At 44.1% G+C, this 22,827-nt stretch overlaps 1 protein-coding gene across 2 annotated transcripts in view; it reads left to right on the top strand.

Moving 5' to 3' along the window:
* Positions 1 to 195: 195 nt before the first annotated feature.
* The window catches only part of PARP6 (poly(ADP-ribose) polymerase family member 6), a 100,704-nt gene continuing 78,072 nt past the window's right edge, over positions 196 to 22,827 (top strand). For both annotated transcript variants that reach the window (XM_088446359.1, XM_088446351.1), the window contains exons 1-6: positions 196 to 963; positions 2,927 to 3,042; positions 10,955 to 11,032; positions 11,526 to 11,620; positions 11,905 to 11,965; positions 12,278 to 12,368. In XM_088446359.1, the coding sequence (XP_088302485.1) occupies positions 3,040 to 3,042; positions 10,955 to 11,032; positions 11,526 to 11,620; positions 11,905 to 11,965; positions 12,278 to 12,368 (328 nt within the window). In that variant the 5' untranslated portion in view covers positions 196 to 963; positions 2,927 to 3,039. The remainder of the gene's footprint in view (positions 964 to 2,926; positions 3,043 to 10,954; positions 11,033 to 11,525; positions 11,621 to 11,904; positions 11,966 to 12,277; positions 12,369 to 22,827) is intronic.

Below are 22,827 nucleotides of genomic sequence, written 5' to 3'. Positions count from 1 at the left end.
AAAGATAAATGGTCAACTTGGAATAACATTTTTCTTATATTTGTATGTGTGTGTGAAAAACAAATATATATATATATATATATATATATATATATATATACTGTATATATACGATTAAGTACCATTATTCCCTGCTTCACTGAAGGAGTCATGTGACTTACACAGGATGACTTGCACATGCGTATACAGCTCTCTCAGCTGCCATCAGCACAGGAATAACAAAGGCAGGAGCAGCTGTGTCCGTGACAGCCTGAGACAACCATCATCCGAGAGAGTCAGATATATATGTCAAGGAACGGTAACCTTGAGAGAGAGGCAGCCTTCACATGGAAAAGACAGCAAAACACAGCTGTTTGTAAAGAGGCATCCATCAGCTGAGAGACATCGAATGGAATTTATTGACAACTGCCACCTGAGATAGAAATCCTGAGACGGTCATCAGCTGACAGCTACAGTCTGAGACAGCCAATGATAGATGCCACTTGAGAGACATTCTTTTATTAAGACACCCTTTTCTATTCTACACCTGCCTGCCCTTCCCAAGCTCCATCCCTCTCTCCCACAGACTGTGACAGCAGCATCCTAAGTCCCTCAGTCATTCCCCCACCCTCAAACCTTCTATCCCCCACCCTCATTTCTCCTGTTCCCCTTTCATTTCTGCACATTCTCAGTCATCCTCCTCCCCCATTTGTGTTTGTGATTGGACGTTCTCCTTTTGTCTGACAATCCATTCTAAATTTGCCTGTACATAGTCATCACTAATCTGTTTATCTCTACAAGCAGGTACACTTATTTTATACAGACATTTTGATAAAAAAAAACATACATTTATAAAATACATAAATACACACAGCACTTATTTAAACTCACAGGGGCACATACATAATCCAACACCATACACATACCTTAAGGCCATTATTTCTGTCTCATTGTGACAGCTTGCACTGCACACTGCCAGAAAATGTAAGTATACAATTGTGGTGCCTAGGTTTGTGTGCTTGACTGTGAGATCTATCTATCTATCTATCTATCTATCTATCTATCTATCTATCTATCTATCTATCTATCTATCTATCTATCTATCTATCTATCTATCACCTAGTTTCTCCAACAGTTGATCATAATGACCTTTACCCAGTGAGTGCTGCTTTGTTTTGTTGCTTTAATATACAGTGTATATATATATATATATATATATATGTGTGTGTGTGCGTGTATGTATATATGCGTGTGTGTATACTGTATATATATACATATATATGTACAGTAACTATTAAAACATAGCGGTGTTAACCTATAGTCTGTGTAACTGATTCATTACGGAAATTGCGATCGCAGCTGTGATTACGCACGCAGACCCACTGCGAAAATAAGGTAATGTTTGCAATCGCAATGCTGTCTGAGCCCAACATAAGGATGCCCACTTCCCCTTACTCACAACCGTAATACTTTGCAAGTCTGCAAAAATATCGGTACCATCAAGTAACATCAGAACCTCACGCACAATTACACAAGGTCTGACCTTACTCATAATTTGATAACCCCGCAGTGAGTACACAAGCTGCATATGCCATCGCAGTGTCTAATTTATGCACGCCCCTGTAACGGCATTCAAACGGTCAGGCACGCCTGCGTTCCTCATACCACTCCTCCGTCACCACCCCCAAACGCTCACTTCTTGTCAATCACTCTGTGATGGGATGGGTCTGCATGGTCTCTGCGATCGCAGTATGATCGCAATATTGACTTTGCGCATGCGCAGTAAGCAACAATCATCCGTCTGCGTGCGTAATCACAATAAGGATCCGTAATGAATCGGGCCCTGTGAGTTTAGTTTACTTCTAAATTCTCATTGTTGGCTGATTGAAATAACTCGCAGTGGCTAATTTATGCACGCCCCTGTAACAGCGTTCAAATGATCAGGCGCGCCTGCGCTCCTCCTACCACTCGCCTGTCACTACTCCCAAACGCTCAGTTCCTCAATCACTCTGCGATGGGTCTGCATGGTCTCTGCGATTGCAGTGTGATCGCAATGTTGACTTTGCGCACGCGCACTGCGATGCATACGCATGCACAGTACGCAACAATCGTCCATCTGCATGCGTAATCGCAATAGTGATCCGTAATGAATCAGGCCCTGTGAGTTTCGTTTACTTCTAAATTCTCATTGTTAGCTGATTGAGGTAATAAACATTTATCCATGTTTCTAGTGCTTACACACCTCTGAATCGGGCCTGATTCAGAGGTGGACGGAATGGCGATGGTTGCGGAGTTTAGTGATTATTTTTGTACTACGCATGTGTATGAGTCGCACTGCGCAAGCGGCAAGATTTAATTTTGACAGCGGTCGCAATTGTGGCAGGAAACGGAGGGGTAGCGAATCAAACGCAGGCATGTGTAGACCTTTTCGGGGCATGTCTCAGCCTGTGACTGTGTCTGTGTATCCAGGTAAAATGGCCTTGGCGACTGAGGGACATTCTGAGCGACAATAGGGATCAATGGTACGACCGATGGTGCATCTTTGTATGCAAGTGATGGATCAGAGATGTTGTCTCTATACAAATCATAGTAGCTGCGGCATTATCATGTATTCGCAGAACAGCTGTACATGGAATCGCAGTTGCGATGGTATTTGCGTGCACCTCTGAACCAGACCCTCTGTCTTCCTATCTGTCTCTTTATGTTCTTTTACCATTATATTCTCAGGGAAATAACTGAGCAGTAAGACTTTGGGTATGTTAATGAGTCCCATTGTACAGGGGCAACATACTGTAAATCAGACATATAAATCATATGCTCATGTCTGCTCTCCATTGTATTTCCCTCCATCCTTAATATGCACAGCCACTTTGCATTGTGCCTGGCCCCATCTTTTTCCTTTAGTGTCCACATCCACTTTTTTTAACCTTTGTGTTTTTATTTACAGGGGAAAGTGAACTCCCAGCATGCCAGTGTATGTGATGATAGCTCTGCTGGTTCGGGGGGCATCAGACCCCCAACCCTGAGGCATTGGCCAGGTGAATTACCACCTCAGCACAAATGGTGAGATTCATGGCAAGTGGAGTAAGATTTTGTCTTGCTTGTAAATAGACACGAGTCACAAGATATATCACATTGTATTTTCTACGAACAGCAGCATGTGTAATTAATATTATGGGTGTTTGTGTGACTATGTAGCAACACTCTCAAACCTTACTATTTGTGCCTGGAGAATTAGAGATTGGAAAACACTGATTAGATATATTCTCCACAGCTAAGAACTTTCATTCCTTATTGAATTCACAGCCAATAAGCGCCAATAAATGGTTATGCAGGATACGGCACATGACTACTATTCCTCAGCTTGATGTACAGGTGAAATAATAAGTAAAGAATAGTTTTGCAATCATCACCCTAGGAATCCCCAAAATCATGGTTCAGTAATTTGTTCTATCTGGAGATGGCTACAGTAGAACTGAGATCGCGGTGCTACATTAACTGCCACAAGACTTGTTCAACACGCTTCTCCATGTGGAAACCTTCCAGCAAAATGTACCACCGGTAGAGTTATCGCATCATAATATTTTACTACTGGTTCTTGTTAGCTCTTTTACCCTTTAAATAATATGTCCCAAAGAGTACCATTTATTAAACTCCACCTCCAAAAAAATGATGCTGAAGCAGCAGTTTACACATGACTTATGTATCAATGCTATATACCAAAAGCTGAACACAAGACATAGCAAATACTGTATATCTCCTGTATTCAGCTAAATAAAGCAGTATACCACAGTTGTCATTTTTTCAGGAACTTGACTTCCTGAAACCTAATGCTATGTATATATTGTAGTAGCCTTTGTATTCTATAGGCCGCTTTGGCTACCCGGTAGTGTAGACTCACTTGTACATCTGCAACCCATTGGTCATGCACAAGCCTTTGGCAAGCTGAATCCAGACCTTGCAGTAAAATGATAGCATTTACTATTTACTCTTTAATGGGACGGGTTGCTATCAGAGGCACTGCCCTGATAAATAGCCCTGAAAGTTCATTGCTTACAATATGCAGTGATAAGGCATGATGTTTTATGGGGCCCCTTCTGCCATCAATGATACATATGCCCCTAAATCCCATGCTGTTCTTTAAACTGTTAGCTAGATGCTAGTTTATGGTAGATATAAATTGGTTAAACAACATGTCTAGACCTCTAGGGATGATCATAATCTGCATTTGGGAGAATAATCAAGATGGGATGCAGCTCCGATTTTGACATAAAAAAATGGTGACAATGAGACACTGCTAGGTTGTACCCGACATGCAGACTTGCTAATAATGCAATTGAAGCATTTTAACAGTGTCGTCTTTACAACTTTAAACATGATATTACCACCGTGTTTGAAGTTGTAAAGCCGACTCTGTTAAAATGCTTTCAGTAACATTATTAGCATGTCGGCATGCTGGGATCGACTAACAGCGTCTCCGTTCTCATTGTCGACATTTTGAACATTGAAATTGCATTCCAAACCCAATGAGACATAAGATTGCATACAGTATATATGGTGAGACAATTGTTGATGGCTCTGTTTAACAGACTCTTATACTAAGGGGCTAAATTACAGGCCAGTATGGATGCTTTGTGATGTCATGCACCTGTTTATGCACTAGTGTGCCTATTTATATAGGGAAACAAATACCTTGTGTGCATTATCTCATGGGATCAGTGCTCTGGGGGAGCCTTGCTGAATGCAGACAAGGTGCCTGCATATAGGCATATACTGTAGTATGTAGTGCACAGAGGCAGCTTTGCAATTACGTCCTTGCAATAATGCAAATGCAGCAGGAGGTGTGTGATACCCCCTGGTGCATTTGTGATCCCAGCACTGCGACGGAGGTCGAAGGCTTGGATCACCATCGCGACCAGGGATTGAACTGACCTCTGTATTATAAGATAGATGCTATCAAGTGTCATTATGATAAATATGTTTAAAAAAGTAATTCCATTCACCAAAGGAAGAATTCGGTGACTGCGCACACGAATGGAGTTCGCTAGCACGCATGTATTAATCCATCCATTGACAGATCACACAAGAGCCATATACTCAGGACCAATTGTCCATACTGATTGTTTTAATTTATCACAAATATCTCCATCTACAAATAAATATGTTTTATTAGATGCATAACGTCCCCCTAATTCTTTTCCCTTTTTTCCTATATGCAAAATACTGAGATTTAATACTGGGTACGGTTATTATTACATACCAAGGTATTCAGACTTCAGGTTAGCACTGGACACAACCTCTTTTCCTCTCTGACATTACTTTATGAGTCTGGACAACTCGTGTGCCCAGCAGCTCCCGTAACTTAAGTGGGAAACACTGTAGCGCTAGTGCCTAACACCCTAGAGATTTTGAGATCACACTTTCTCTTGATATGGACGTTTCTGGGTGGTAACTGGGCAGCAAACTATTCCATGTTGCGGGAGTGTTATGGGTGCTGTCAGGGCCGGCTCCAGGGGTTGGAGCACCCTGTGCCAGCCCTTAATTGAGCGCCCTTGCATTGCGCGAACCCAAAATTGGGGTGTGGCCTAATTACCATAGGTCACGTCCCCTACATGACATCATATGGAGGCGTGCCCGCATGGCACGCCTCCAAATAATGTCAGGCTGGGAGAGCCTCACTAGGTGGGCTTCCCCCAGCCCTCTCCCGTCACTGAATGGATGCCGCGCGCATGCGCTCAGCATCCATTCAGACTCCGGGGGTCCGGCACCGCCGCACGGCTGCGGCGGTGGGGGTCCCCATCCTCCTGATTTGACCACCGGCGGGCCACTTCGGCCCACGGGTGGAACAGCGGAACAGTATTGTCCTGCTGAAATCGGGATGCCGGGGAGGGGTGCGCCCTCTATGGGTGGCGCCCATTTGCGACCGCACAGGTGGAAGACCCCTAAAGCCGGCCCTGGGTGCTCTGGGGTGTGTAAGCTGTCTTCCTTGCGCAATCTTAGCATGAAGATGGAGATAGGACGCCTGTTTCAGATGGATTTGTTTGTACCTAGCTTGGAGTGGGTGCAAATAAAGATGCTAATGATGATGGCTATGGATGGAAAACAGTGGGCGGGATAGGCTTCCACATCCAGGAGCACGGATTTTCAGTATATGAAGACTGATTCTTGCATTAGCATAAGGAAGTAAGCTGCTGCAGTTTAATGGAATAGCGCCCACGGATGCGTCAAATTCAGAATCTGGCCCATTTGTATTTGTCTGTCTGTGACTAAACAAGGCCAAGAATTGGCAACATTTATGGCCCACTCAATTCTTTCCAAAATGATTCGCATGTATCTATTAATTTGAAACTTTTATTTGTAAGCAGCTCATTGAAGTGTAAACACAACCAGACTATGCTTCACACACTACATGTGCTCCACCTGTCAGTTTTACATTTGTTTATTTAAATTGCTTTCTAATACATACACACATATTTTATGGACAACTATGTCCATAATTGGATCACCACAGGATAACAGCTAATGAATCACGAAACAAGTTTCCCAAGTGTTAAAAAGTCAAATGCGCCTCCTCCAGTATCTTTAGTTGCGACAGCCTGGCTTTTCTGCCCCGTGTGCTCTACCTACGCTGTTCACATAGTGAACACACACTTCCTCTGACCACCAAGTTGCTATTATAGGGCTCCTGTCAGGGATCTGAGGAGTCACATTAGCTATTAACCCTTTCCCCACTCACCACCACCCTCTCGGTGCCCCTGCTTGATCCCCCCCACACCCAATGCCCAGGTTGCAAGCTCCACCAGCCCCCCCCCCCAAAGCTTCTCCCCTTCCATCTAGGCAAACCAAATGGGACCCCCAAGCTGCCAGCCCACCGGTAGCTCCCCTCATGGGCAGTCCTGATATGGAGTAATCGTACTTGACAAGGAATGGATGAACTGATTTGTCCTAACCCATACTTGCCAACTCTCCCTGATTTAGTGTTCCCGTTAGGCAGGGCGTGGGGGGGGGGTGGCTAGGAGTCTCTGCATACACTGAAGGGGACGTGGCCAGTTGGGGAGGGGGTCGGTCGGGGATTTGTCACCCTTTGGGGCATGCCCAGCACTTATGGAGGTGCTGGGCTTCCCCCATATCTCCCTTCATGGTGAATACGTCTATTCACCCGGCAGTGATCTGTCACCACAACTTTTCCAACCCATGAGTTACCCCACCTCTACCCCGGCTGAGGGCATGCGGTTTTAGCGGGGCGCCGCTGAAAGGGCAGGTTGCATTTTTCCCTTTTAAAATCGGGCAGGGGAAGACTTCCAGTGGGCATGGCCGCTTCTTAGCCCAGCTCCTCATAACGTGTAGGGAATCTGCCAGCATCCTACTTTCCTATCTGGCTTATTCAGCTACCTCACACCTGCCTGAGATCCCCTATTTCTCTCGAACCTGGAGAGGCTTTTCCCATCTTGGAGCTATCCTTCTACCCCCCGGAGTCCGGCCATCAACCTAGACGGCCTGCATGACCGCCGACATTTTGTTGGCACAAAGAAGTTAATTTCTACCTCTAGATCTACTGAACAGCGTGATACACTCCTGCCTACAGTCATCTTTTGCCAATACCTGTGGATTGTGGTGGTTCCTTGGCACTGCTCTAGGGGGTACTGGACATTGTGCCTCGGCGATAGTGAATCTGTGGCCGCGCCTGATCTTCCTGCCTGCACTGCGGGAGGCTCCATTACCATCACTGGCTGTCACAGTCACTCTCTCCTATAGTGCAACTGTCACGGTAACCCTATCCTACAGTGCCTGGAGAATAAGTTCCCATCAGCCTGTACGGCTCTTTGCAGACACTACATTTTACACCGGTTTAGTCAGCAAAGATGCCTAGTATACTCTTGCCAGCCACATCATTCGCAGCAGAGCTGAGTAATCTTTTGCTATCATATTTGGATGGAAAAATTACCCATCTGCTATCGGGTTTAGATCACAATGTGGACTCTCCCGGACTCATACCTCGACAAACAGCTATCATGGAGTTACCAGATGATTCTGCAATTGCTATCCCTTTAAATATTAAGCTGCCTATGCCTGCTGCCCAGTTGCCTCTGTGGAATCTGTTAATCAGCCTTCTGCAGCCTCTTCTCCAAAGGATCTTTGGATTAACTACCTCCCAGCTGACTCTAAGGGCCATATTCAATTTGAGACGAAAAGTCCGAGGTCGGACTTTTCACCATCATCTACGTTTTTCAGGGATAAAGTATCGGGCGCATGCACACGCACTGCAATGCATAGGCATGCGCACAACGCATACACATTGCATACCGTCGGCAGCAGCGAGAGTATGCACCTTAGCGAGCGGGTCTGAATGAGCTCCTCAGTTCTTTTGTTACTCCAAGCCCCCCATTATATGTTTCAACATTGTTTCTGAGCACCATTGGTTTTGTGACATGAATGCTGTGTAAACAGTTGGATTAATTGGCCTGCCTGCTGGTAACCAATCTCGGCAAGTTTCTCTAATGATTCTGTTTTCAATATACAGCTCTATGCTCCAAAGCTTATCTCTGTTGCACCTCCCATTTAAATAGACTGGCTCTATTTGGCGCTTAATCTGTGTCTGTGTTTGCTCCCCCCCCTCCCCCTTACCCCCCATCTCCATGTCCACTTTTCCTATTTCAGAAATGTTAATGTTTAGATACAGACAATTCTTGTGCATGTCGCTGCATTATTCTACTACAGCTCTTCTTTAAACATAGAACATAACAGCAAGTATTACTCGGTCCAGTACTTTCTGGTACATCTTTTACCACTTTTATGCAGTATTTACTCTTGCACATATCACTGTTCTATTCTTATGTTGAAACTCACATGGTACTGACCACTACTAAGAGCCCTGCTTAGATTTTTTGACCCAGCTTTTTTAGCATAAGTGTAAATTTTCATATTATTCCTTGCTATATGATTTCAAACCATTTGATATATTGCGACAGACTGCAGCCCAAATACTTATTTGTTTATCATATTACCTCTGTAAATGATTAGTTGAGCCAATCGACTAATAATGTCTCACACTAGTTGTTTTTCATTTAAATATTTCACAACGTTTAGTATAAGGTTTCCGGGGGAGAGGACTGCTGCCCAGCAGTTACTTCCTAATTCTTTTTTTGATTGGAGGGAAAATAGAAATAGTGGTGGTAAAGCCGAGCATGATCTACAGTCATTATTTTATATATTTTGCAGATTTCTCCAGTGGATTTCTTTATTGTGTCTAGTACTATATTTTCTTTTTCTCATATATGGTTCTTTTTGCACGTCCTGTAACAATATTGTGACATTGTAATCAGTATACTCATGTTAACCTGTTACATACGTAGTATCTACTATTTATGGTGTCTGTGACTGATGTTCATGCTTCAATAAAAAGTTTTATTAAAAAAAAAAAAAAAAACGGGCAGGGCATGGCGTGGCACGGCGCCTCGCTAAAACAAGCTATCGGGAACTGATTGTCAGGGAGACTCTTTGAAATAGTAGCAATCTCCCTGACTCCCTGAAGAGTCTTGCAGTCTCCGTGTTTGCATCTTACTCCCATAACAAAACTGTTATATAGAAAAAATCCAGATATATACATTCAAATTGGATGATTCATATAATGTCCCTGCATTGGTTATAAGGCACAGTGATCCCTATGGTTACATGCATTTTCTTAAAAGTATCAGTGTGTTTTCTTCAACATGTAGATCTTACTAACTGCTTTGGGGCTCGTTTACATTTGGATGTAAATCAGTTTTATGGCTCATCTCTCAGATGTAGCAGTACATGTTCACTTTACCACCACACTCATAGGTGTTACTTTCACAATCTCCCTGAAATGCTTTTTCAAAAGTAGGCAAGTATGCCCTAACCAAGGTCTTTTCTGACAAATGAACAACTTTAAACTACATCCAAGTTTACAAGCATCAAAACCTTTTTCTTTGTAGCTCCAAACGCTGTGCCTAAAACGTATTATCTGTAACATGCTAATTATGGGCCTAATTCAGAGATGTACGTAAACCCGATCTTTACGTACATTTCCGATGTTTTTAGAACTGCGCATGTGCAGAAACTGCACTTCAGATAAGGGGCTGCAATGTCGCTGGCAGTGCCCCAAACATCGCAGTATGACTGACATGCTGCAGGCATTTGGAGGCAGCATTACAGAAAACAGGGCCATGTCTGCCCAGTTTTCTGGGCATATTGAAGCCAGTGGCTGCATCCTTGGATGCAGCTTCATTGGCTTCAACAGTATGAATTTCCCGGCCATTCTGAGTAACCTGAGGGTAATTCAGATGACCAATATTTGCAGATGATCTGATGCTGCGTCCACGGATGCAGCCACGGATCAGAAAAGCCGGCAGGAGGAGTCTTTTTACACCTCTTGCAGCATTAGCATATTATCAAACCGCCGCTGTGTACAAAGATAAAGCAGCTGTGTGACCTGCGCCCATCACTGAAGGCTTTATGGCGTGTTTCTTCACGAGGTTGTACTGTTTATAGCCTTAAGCTGGCCACACACTAGACCAACTTACATCCAACCAGCCAACTTGTTGATTGGTTGGAATGAAAATCTGGTAACGTATGGGAGTAAATGATGATCAGCAATTTGCTCCTAAATGCCAGAAAACAGATGAAAATGGTCGTCAGACAAGTTTGTTAAATGTTTGATCTAAACAATTTGTTCAAACAACAGTTTTGGTCCATTTTCCAGTGTTTGGGAGCAAATTGCTGATTGTATTCCTTACCAGATTTTCATTCCAACCAATCAACTAGTTGGCTGGTTGGACAGATAATCTTTAGATGTGTGGCCAGCTTTAGGCAATGGTGGTGCAAACAAATTGTAGTAGTGCCACTTTGCAGATGTTTCCAAATAAACAAACGATTACAGTAACATAAATGTGAAGGTTTACTGTGAATGATACTCTGCATGGACAGTGATCACTGTATGTGTCATCCTCACTAGGACATTAAGGGACACAACTGGGCCGAAGAAGACTCTGATGGGGAAAATGAATGTGGAGAGTTCGTTTATGGAGTGCAGGTAAAATTACATTTCATATACAATAATTATGAGCAGTGTTAAACATGACAGATATAATGCACAGGTCGTGTGTGCGGTATATATAACTAAATAGCTAGACTACCTGGAGCTTGTGGGGGATAGAGGGGGAGGAGTCTCTCACACTTAGAAATGTAAAGTGCCAGCTCCTCATCCATCCATCCATCTATACCCCAGTGTCTTAACCTACAGTGTCCCCTGGTGGATGAAGGAAAAAAAGTGGCTATTAAAACTCCAGGTGTAACAGAACTATAATAGTCATCTCTCCTGCTTTGGATTTCTTCTGGGCTTGATGCTGACATTACAACAATATCATCAAATAGTGGGAGGGGAGATATATTTTTGGGACTGAAGGAAAAACATGACAGGCACTGTAAAGAACAGACGTCTTGTGTTTTGTCATATTGACAATTTGTATATATGATGCCCCCTGTTCTCTAACACATATCTGTTAAATTGTTTCCTCCATTAATAGGGCACGTGCTGTGCTGATCTGTACAGACACCCTCAGCTAGATTCAGATATTGAAGCTGTTAAGGAAATATACAATGAAAATGCTGTATCTGTAAGGTAAGTGGAAATGAGTATTAATAAATAACTATATTCTCACTTAGTGAAGTTCATCACAAGTGTGTCACCTTCATCTATGGCGTGTTCCTGACCTGACATTGTTCAGCTTAGGGCCTTTGTTCCAGGTATATTGAATTAGCTGATGCATATATATTAAACATATATGAAGTAGAGTCTGATGCCATAGCCTTGTGTAGCTCTCCTAAGTGTTGTGTTAGCGCCTATCCTTTGTACTGTATATGTCATGTGTAAATTGTAATCCACTCATACTTTCCTTTTTACAGAGAGTATGGGACCATAGATGATGCTGACATTGACTTGCACATTAACATTGGCTTCCTGGATGTAAGTCTCTCTACTTCATTCACTTTTCCTTCTACAATGTGCTACGTCTTAGTGTTCTGCCGTACCTCCTTAGTTTACCCTACTTTCTGACACATGCTTCCAGGTCACCATCTTTCTCTCTTAATTTCCATTAACTCATCACTATACAGAAAAGAAGACTGACATTCATGATGAAACAAATAAAGACCTTTGAGGATATTCGCTCACCATTCCCTTTCCAAGCCTAAGCTATTTTCTTATCCACATTGACCCTCCCGTCATTCTCATCCACTGACTTTCACCTCAGCCTCTCTCCTCCTCTCACTCCTGCAGGAAGAAGTGGCCACTGCCTGGAAAGTGATCCGCACAGAGCCCATAGTCCTACGCCTGCGCTTCTCCCTCTCTCAGTACCTGGATGGCCCTGGTGAGTAGTCTCTGGCTCTCTTTATTTTCTGCCTGTCATATTTGTCTAACAATTGTGTCATGTCCTGATGTAGATCACTGTGTAGGTTTCTTTTCATTTTATTATTATTAGTAGTAGTTTAATCCCTTTTATTAATGTCAAGGACTGATCAATGACATAAAACATAAAGGGCCTGATTCAGAGGCGCACGCTATTTGTGTGCGCACGCTCTGAATCAGGGCGTCCCTATTTTTTTTTTGTCCGGCCTCCAGGCCGCACGCACGGCTGTGGGTGACCACCCACAGCGCGTGTGTGCGGCCTGGCGATGGTCGTGATTATCGCTACCATCGGGCTTGCGAGGAGACCTTGTGGTAGGGTCTCAGTTCTCGCAAGCCCGAGTGGACTTCCTGCTCTAATAGAGCAGGAAGTCCACTACTGACATCACTAGTGATGTCAGTAGGGCCGCCCACAAACGGCAGGCGTTCCTTCGGGAACGCCTCAGTTTGTGCAACCACCCCCCCTCCCCGCCTACAAAACGGGGCGAACTGTCGATCAACATCGACAGCCGCCCCGTCTTGTAACGAGCCCCGGAGCGAGTGATTTCTGACTCGCTCCGGGGCTCGCGCACGCGCGGTGCACATGCCGTGCGTGCGCAACGGCCCACCATCGACCCGCTTGCGAACGCTATGCGCTTGCGAGCGGGTCTGAATCAGGCTCAAAGTGTACAGGATATAGCAGTTCAATATTAGCAAAGTTACATGTGTAGGATATATTAATATGGAATGACAGTATATACAAATCAGTGATGTGCAGTGCGGTGAGGCAAGTTAGCAGAGCCTTTCCTGTCATACTTAGGTATACTCCACAGTTTTTACTATACAAATTATAAGAAAAATTTTAAGAAAATATTCTATTTTTTTTGTATTATTCTAATAATTTTTATAGTCAAAACTCTGGAGTAAAAAGTGTATGGCAGGTGAGGCACTGCCTCCCCTGCCAACCTTTACATACATCCATGATCAAAACTCACCAAATTTCCAGCACTATATACTGCTGCACCTTTGTGTAATGCCCACATGTACCCTCAGGTTCATATATGTATCTGTAAATCTGGCTCTGATACTAGCCAGTGCCTCCCCAGCCATATACCTTACTGCACGTCACTGATATAAATGGGGAGACCAAGGAAGGTGGGTGGAGAATAAGGTAACAATAAACACCATTAGAAAGTTGTTTAGCCTCCCCAACAACAGGGAATAGCCAGAATCCCCTGATTTGTAGAGACAGCTGTTACTATATCAGCTGCTAACATTTTTTCATGGCACAAAGTTTATCAGTTCATCTCGTGGCAGACAGAAATGCTAAATTACAGTGGCTTTAATGCTAAACAATGTCTACAAATGTTGGTTTGGAGAGAATATATTTCAACACATCACCATACATTATATATCATAGCTCAGTTCAAAAGAAGGAGATCTGTTTTCTATTATTACAGGGTTACATTTTTTTCATATATTTTACTTTTTTTTTATAGTGTAATAATATATAAATGTACACAAGAGGGGCTCATTCAGAGGTGGACGCATTTGTGCTCTCAACATACATAGGAAAATATGCACATTAAATTAGCATATGTATGTATGTCTATGTATGTGTGTGGATAGATCTTACTCCACCAGCTAGTACAGAATGATGGTCACTCACTATTCCTGAGCAACCCGACTGGACTTAAGCTGGCCACACATCTAAAGATTATCTGTCCAACCAGCCAACTCGTTGATTGGTTGGAATGAAAATCTGGTTAGGTATGAAAGCAAATGACAATCAGCAATTTGCTCCCAAACGTTGGGAAATGGACAAAAACTGTTGTTTGAACAAATTGTTTAGATCAAACATTTAACAAACTTGTCTAACGACCATTTTCATCTGTTTTCTGGCATTTAGGAGCAAATTGCTGATTATCAATTACTCCCATACATTACCAGATTTTCATTCCAACCAATCAACAAGTTGGCTGGTTGGATGTAAGTTGGTCTAGTGTGTGGCCAGCTTTAGGGCCTGATTCGGAGCTGAACGCTCTGACCAGAGCACTCGCTCTGAATCAGGGCCCTCCTACCTTTTTTTGGAGCGTCCTCATGGACGCTCGCATAGCTGTGGGTTACCACCCACAGCTATAGCGAGCGTCCATGACGATGGTCGCGATGGTCTTGACCATCGCGACCATCGGACTTGCGACGGAGACCCTGCGGTAGGGTCTTGCTGCCACAAGCCCTGGAGTGATTTTGGCTCTATCAGAGCCAAAATCACTCCCACTGACATCACTAGTGATGTCAGTGGGGCCGGCTTGAGACGGTAGGCGTTCCCATGGGAACAAAAAAAGGAAGAAATAACAGCGCTGTGAAACACCTGTTACCAATAATTACAATAACCAGCTATGTCAAAAAATTGTGATGAATTTAATAAGTTCAAAAATATTCTAAAATAAATACATCATTGGCCACTAAAACACATATGCAATGTATAATAAAAATATGTAACACTGTAATGAACAGTTACAATTTATAGAGACACCATATCTGAATGTATCAATAAGTAACAATCTGCTTATGTTTAGAAAGCAGTGAAATTGACTTCAAATAGCTCATTAATCATTCGCTGTGCATTTAAGAGAGAGATATCAAATTCTCCATGTATGACCGCAAGTCTATTGACTAGTTTTATATGCTCAAAGTCCTGAACAAATGTATGAATCAAAATGTTCCGTATTGTGCAAAAAATGCCAAATTCCAGTGGCTTTGTAGCGTGAGCCTTTTACTTTTCCCGCCTCATGTGAGCCCGTATAGCGGGAATAATTAATGCACACCACAATGAGCTGTAAAGTACCTCACATGTAATGCAGATGGTCGGTGGCGGATACCAGACTCCGTCTACCTTGTAGCCGCATGTGGTCTCCAGACCCTGTCCCAATCTGTGTGTGCACGGCAGGCACCTTCTTTCAGTGTGGTGTCGGAGATTACCGCCACAGCCGGCGTCAGCTGCTGATGGAGAGAAAATCGCTGGCGTGCTGCTGCCTCGGGCTCAGAGAATTATGCTTCCCAGCGCTTCAGTGTGGTGTCGGAGATAGCCGCCACAGCTGGCGTCAGCCGCTGATGGAGAGAATCACCGGCATGTTGCTGCCCCGGGCCCAGAGAATTGTATGTCCCGGCCCTTGGAGTTAAAGGATAGTAAGTCTCTCAAATGTGATAGTGGTGATGGCCGCTGATGCAATGCCCTGACGCGTTTCTTCCCATCGGTATTTCCTCAGAGGGGGTGTGTTACCACCCACAGCTATAGCGAGCGTCCATGATGATGGTCGCGATGGTCTTGACCATCGTGACTATCGGGCTTGCGACGGAGACCCTGTGGTAGGGTCTCGCTGCCGCAAGCCCTGGAGTGATTTTGGCTCTATCAGAGCCAAAATCACTCCCACTGACATCACTAGTGATGTCAGTGGGGCCGGCTTGAGACGGTAGGCGTTCCCATCGACAGCACGCCCCCTTTGGTGCGAGACCCGGAGCGATGGTGAGCCCGTCGCACGCCGGGTCTCGTGCATGCGCACGACGGAGCTCCCTCCGTCGTGCGCATGCACAGTGGGGAACATCGTCCCGCTTGCGAGCGTCCTGCCGCTCGCGAGCGGGTCTGAATGACCCCCTTACTTTGCTACTCCTGGGGTGTAGGGATTCCCTCTCACTGTCAGTAACCACCTGTTACTGACTCCCCCATCTATATCGTAGGAGGTTAAGTCGCCACTACCACCAAGCTCCTATATCAGCACATGTGTGATTATGCTGCTGCAATACTCTTGGATGTTTAACGCTAATTCCCCACAGGTGGGCAAAGAATGAGATCAGAGACACTGGGCTCTGCTTAGAACAGCCCAAGAGCAGATAAGCATTTGGTGCTTATCTGGTAGTCACAGAATACAAGCTAATGTAAGTGTCTTGAACCAAGAGATAATTAGCTTCAAATAAAATATCTTTAAAAAAAAAGACAATTGTTACCAATTGAAGGTATTGGGAAACATACAGCATAATAGATGTTTTTCAGAAATCAGATATAATACAATACTCAAGGTGGTCAAGAAACAAAACTGGGATCACATAGCTCCTTTTATTTAGTTGTAACACTCAGGGCCTGATTCAGAGCTGAACGCTCTGACCAGAGCACTCGCTCTGAATCAGGGCCCTCCTCCATGAAAATGGAGCGGCCTCCTGGCCGCTCGTATAGCTGTGGGTGACCACCCACAGCATATGCGTGCGGCCAAAAAGATGGTCGCGATGGTCTTGACCATCGCGACCATCGGACTTGCGACGGAAACCCTGCGGTAGGGTCTCCCTGCCACAAGCCCTGGAGTGATTTTGGCTCTATCAGAGCCAAAATCACTCCCACTGACATCACTAGTGATGTCAGTGGGGCCGGCTTCAGACGGTAGGCATTCCCATGGGAACGCCTCCGTCAGGCAGGCACGCCCCTGGCACGCCCACCAAAGGGGGCGTGCTGTCAATCAACATCGACAGCATGCCCCCTTTGGTGCGAGACCCGGAGCGATGGAAAGCCCGTCGCTCCCTGGGTCTCGTGCATGCGCACGACGGAGCTCCCTCCGTCATGCGCATGCGCAGTGGGGAACATCGACCCGCTTGCGAGCGTACTGATGCTCACGAGTGGGTCTGAATGAACCCCTCAGTACAGTAGAGGGTAAACCAGCCCCTGTCCCCTTAAACAAATCCAGATTAATGCATGCACTGTTCTGTGATTAAATCTGGAGAGCTTTCACACTTTCTAACATTGTTGCCAGTGGACAGGGAGAAGGGTACCAAGAGGAAGAGGCCAATACTTTGCTACTCTCAGGTGTCTGGAAGTGTGGGTGTAGTCTTTACATCTCATGCCTAAAATACTTCCAGGAGAGGCTCTGTGGGCTGACTACTCAACCTGGCTAAAAATGAGCTCCAAAGGGTGGACAGGCAGACTGTGGGGCAGCAGTCTCCTTACTAACTAGCTGCCCCACAACTCTTGAGGTCATTTAGGAGGCTCAGTGGCAAACGCAGGATTTCTAGAGGGGGGTTTCCAAATGCTTGATTTTAGAGCAAGTGTGGCCAGTCCATGAAGAGGACATAAGTAGTACTTAACCAGCTTTAATATGCGCCATGCAAAGTGTATTGTGTGTCATTATTCCAGCATATACTGGACCAACGATCACAGTAGTCCATAAGATGCAGCAGTAGGGCCATCCTGCCTGAGCTGAGTGTTTTTATTTCAGATGTGAGCATTGGAGCAAGTCTGGGAGTCTGGGGGAGCAGCAGAAGAACCGAGCACTGCCCTGGACATAATGTGTACATATTAGTCTCATTATGCACTGAATAGTGTATTATTTTATGTAATAGTAATTAACCCTATTGATTGTCTATTGCAGTGCACCCCTAATAGTGCATATCTTCCAGATCTCCTAGTTGGTGCACAGGTGTATTTATTAATGGCTGACATGTAGCAGTAAAATATTGTTAGATTATTATTTCTATTATGTTTATGGTGTGGGCTGGGGTTGGGGGGTCTCCAGGCAACCGTAACCCCGTGGGCTGCATGGGAAGACACTCCGACAGCTCACATGGGGGTTTGGGGCTACGTCCAGTGGCTGCAGGGACCAAGATACCTCGTTTTTTTTAAATGTATTTCATACATCTTTTGATAAATACACATTACACTAAACACCTTCTGGTCACCTAAAATACAGTATATATTTAAATTAATATATAAAAATACATATGTACTGCGACACATTGCCTTTTAAAAAATAAATGTTTACACAAGATGACTTATTTAGAGTTGGATGTACATATGTCCTTTTGCATGATACACACATGATCACCAAAAATGTATTACATGCATACATTTTTAGTTTACTGCATATCAGTGATTGATTTACGTTTTCCTGCACTTCCGGGATCCAGAGCTGGGGCAGGTAAGAGTAGGACAATGTTAGTAGGGTACTGTTGGGATGTGTTCAAGTGTGTGCAACACATTTAGACGTGGACACATATACACACCGATACACCTTGCGATTGCTGGAAGGCTGTTGCAATATTATGCAATGATGATAATGACTTTTAGCAGCAGTTTCTGTGATGTTTGTACTGTGCTTAGTGTACATACTGGTGATTGCACTGTGTGTTGTTATATAGTATGTATTTGTTATGTGCAAGAGGTATTAGAAACTGGGATACACATACTGGGCCTTATTCAGAGGTGCATGCAATTTGAACGCAATGCTAATGTTCACTTAGTTGAGCGATTATTGCCAATGCACATGAGCAAAAAGTTCTGAAAAATCCTAATACGCATGCATTACACAGGGTGTATGCACAAATTGATAGCATTCCTGGCTGGTGACTGAGGTGAATGCAAAAAAAGTGTCTCATGGGCGTGTTATGGGAATGTCATTGGTGTGTCAGTAAAAGTGTCTGCCTTTCTCAGACATACAGCCACAGAGGCCATGTTCCGACAGAGAAACTGCACCTGCCATACGTTGGTGCAAGTGTCGATGGTGGTGTGTGGAGAATCATCAGTGGGACTACAGCATGCATAGACTCTATTTCAGTGCTTGTTCATTCAGATGTAGGCTACTACACCAGAGGAAGGGCTGATACTAGCATTTGCATATTATCACAGCTGCCACTTCGGCAACAAAAAGAGAGCTGGCGCGGCAGCTTGTACCTCTGAATCAGACACACACAAACACACTCTATGGCCCTCATTCAGACCCACTCGCAAGCGGGCGCACGTACGTTAGGCGTACGTACAAAAATATTTAAATTCAATGGCTCGCTCGTATTTTCGTTCGCATCTAAAATTCCTCCCAAAACTCTGACGACCCCTCCTCTAACTAACGAGCGTACAAAATAGCGAGCGTACATCCCCGAAATGGCTTGAAAGGAACGCACGCACAAGTATAAACAGGAAGTGGCCTTGTCAGATGTCGATTACCTGCTCCTTTATTCTGCCTACCTCCATCAATCGTATCATGCCAATCAATGTATCAATTAGCTTAATTGTTTGTTTTTTTTCAACACAATGCAAGAAACTTTACTCTTGTCCGTGTTTGTGTTTACCCGCAGAATACGTACGGATGAAACATTCGCTTTTATTGTTCAAAAAACATGTGAACCACAATTAAACAATTGTACTATTGCTGTGGATCCCCGCATATTTCCCTGGGTTCATTTCTTTATTTAAATTTGTTTACGCATGTCACTGCATCAAGCCTATCCTAACTCTCCAGAGATTTCTGGCCCTGTCGAACACATGACTCATACACTAACCAATAAAATTGCTCCTGTTAATTTCCAAAATACATTAGCCAATCAGAAAATTTTTACACACTTTATCAAAAATGATTTTTAAGAAAAACACCATTGCCATCATGAGAGCCTCCGCATTCACCAGGCGCGAGCTGCTGGTGCTTACGGAGGTCATGGATCGCCGGATCACCAGCCAGCCTCAACCCATGACCAACCGGCAGAAGCGCTCCGCGTATGCGGAGGTACGGTCCCGCCTGCGGTCCTTCGGCTCACGCCGCAACATCGGGCAGCTGGAGCGCAGGTGGTCCGACCTGCAACGGCGAACGCCCCGCTTGCTGGCATGCTTTCGCATGCAGATCCTGGCAAGTAAGTGTTATGTATTGTGGTTTTAATGTTTGTGTTTGTGGGGCAAACTGCGTGTGCATGTTTTCCTGTCTGTTCTATTTATTATTTGTACTCATATCTGCGTGTGCATGTTTTCCTGTCTGTTCTATTTATTATTTGTACTCATATCTGCGTGTGCATGTTTTCCTGTCTGTTCTATTTATTATTTGTACTCATCTGCGTCTGCATGTTTTCCTGTCTGTTCTATTTATTATTTGTACTCATATCTGCGTCTGCATGTTTTCCTGTCTGTTCTATTTATTATTTGTACTCATATCTGCGTCTGCATGTTTTCCTGTCTGTTCTATTTATTATTTGTACTCATATCTGCGTCTGCATGTTTTCCTGTCTGTTCTATTTATTATTTGTACTCATATCTGCGTCTGCATGTTTTCCTGTCTGTTCTATTTATTATTTGTACTCATATCTGCGTCTGCATGTTTTCCTGTCTGTTCTATTTATTATTTGTACTCATATCTGCGTCTGCATGTTTTCCTGTCTGTTCTGTTTATTATTTGTACTCATATCTGCGTCTGCATGTTTTCCTGTCTGTTCTATTTATTATTTGTACTCATATCTGCGTCTGCATGTCTCCCCTCTATTTCTGATTTTTTAATTCTACTGCTATTTTTTTTTTTTGTTTGTTTTATTTTTTTTTTTTTTTAGTTTGGTTGCCCGGATTTGTCCATAAACTAAACGCAATTTCTTTGACATATTTTAGGGGGACAGCCAAGACTCCGCCGTCACCGTCCGTCCAGACGGCGTTCCCGCCCACTCTCCCCAACCCCCAGCCAACACTCCACCCCAAATCTTTCCCCTATTTCCCACTCCTCCCCATCCTTCCCAGACCCTCTCCCGGAAATGTCGGGCCTCCTTCCCCTCCGTCCCACTTCCCCCTCTCCTCCACCCACCCCTCTTCCAATTACCCCCTCCCCGGAGTCCAGCATAACTCCGCCCCATTCTTTGGGGAATGACGGATCCTCCGAGGAGGATCATGGAGGTTTGGCCGGAGCTCCCGTTTTGTCTCCCGGTATGTTTTTTTTAATTTTTTTTTAAAGCACAAACTGTTTGTATGTAATCATGTGTCGTGCCTTTCTTTGTGTTTTTGTGGCTTGACTTTTGTTGATTGTGAAGGTTTGCCTTTACCTCTTCCTGGTGATTTAAACATACACATATCATACCTGTGGGAATTTGTACCTAGGCCTTGTATTTTTGCCAGCCCACCCTTTTTATTTTTGTTTTTGGGTTTAGGAGTGATTTGGTTCTTTTTTTTAATTTTTCTGTGGATTCCCTATTGTTGTATTAACCCACACACTTTTCTCACCCACAGAGGAACAGAGGCGTCGGCAAGAGGTGGCGGATGTTGTGGGGCAGATGCGCCAACATGTCATCGGCATTCTGGTGGCCCTCGACCGGCTGTCTGGCCTCCTTCGGCATTAGTTTTTTTATTTTGGTTCTATTTTCCAATTAAATTTATTAAGACAAATATACGTTGTGGCTCATTTTTAAAAACCAAAACCAAGATAGTTTAGCCTGACATAAGTAGACTGTTCCTGCAAGGATTTCCCTTTTTTAAAAGTTAGATTGTGTTTTGTCTTTGTATGTCAAACAGACACAAGAAACACATAACAGTAACAATGTCATTTCCCTTTTTGGGTGTAGTGTCAATTACATATTTCTACATTTTCCAGGTTCCTACTTGGTGCGCAAGCTGCTTAGGCCAATCTTACAAATCCCAAGGTTGGGCCAGGCTTCCTTTTGGTGTGGATTGGGAAGCTGAAAACATATTTCAGTTTAGCTCAACTGGCGTCAGTACTGGTTTACCCCTTAGTCAAATGTAACTTGTGTTAACCTGGTTACACTTGCTGTTAACGTTCCAAAAAAGGAAGACCATTTCACTCTTCAAACATTTATTCACAACATAACAGAGAAAACAAAGTGGTCACTCCCAAAAAAAATACACAGTGATAAATTCAAATACAACACATACCAAAAAAAAATTAAATAAAAACACAAAATCAAGAACTGGTTGACGAAGGACCATGCCAACATGATTCCACAAACATGGCGTTGCGATATGGGTTCCAGAATATATGCCCAAAAGGACCAGATCCAGGTTTGGTAAGGGTAGCAGGAAGTAGTGAGCGTTGGAGTGCCAAAGATTATGTGAACAAACAGAAGATGGTGAGAAAAATAAAAATAAATTAGATGTTCGCCAAAAAACACAAACACATTAGGTATAAACACTGTAGTTTTGTTCAAACTTACCTAAAAAATCTGGCCACCACATCATCGCGTATGGCCCCCCCACATACTGACCTTCGACCAACCTCGGGGGGGCCATCCTCAGGTAAGGCATCCTCTGGCTGCATTGGGACACCACTCCTTATGGCAATGTTGTGAAATATCCCACACAGGACCACAATTTTCGACACCATATCCGGCACATACATGAGCTCGCCACCAGAGCGGTGGAGGCATCTGAATCGGCCTTTTAAAAGGCCGATACAGTGCTCCACCACTTGCCTGGTGGCTGTAAGTGCGGAATTATACGCACTTTGTGGCCCTGGTGTGGGAGCCAAATAAGGAGTGAGCAGCCAGGACATGCAAGGGTATCCACTGTCTCCTGTGAAAAAAAATAGACCACATCAGGAACACTGTGTATCAAGCTTAACATTGTTATGTACTAAAGGTCTCCACTTACCCAGAAGCCACGCATCACCAGCTTGTAGGTTGGTTAATTTCTGCCATATCCCTGATTGCCG

The sequence above is a fragment of the Taudactylus pleione genome, unplaced genomic scaffold (assembly GCF_031769625.1).
Source record: "Taudactylus pleione unplaced genomic scaffold, aTauple2 ptg000019l, whole genome shotgun sequence".
NCBI classification, from domain to species: Eukaryota; Metazoa; Chordata; class Amphibia; order Anura; family Myobatrachidae; genus Taudactylus; species Taudactylus pleione.
Note: the sequence above shows the minus strand (reverse complement) of the source record. Positions and strands in the feature narration are given on the sequence as shown.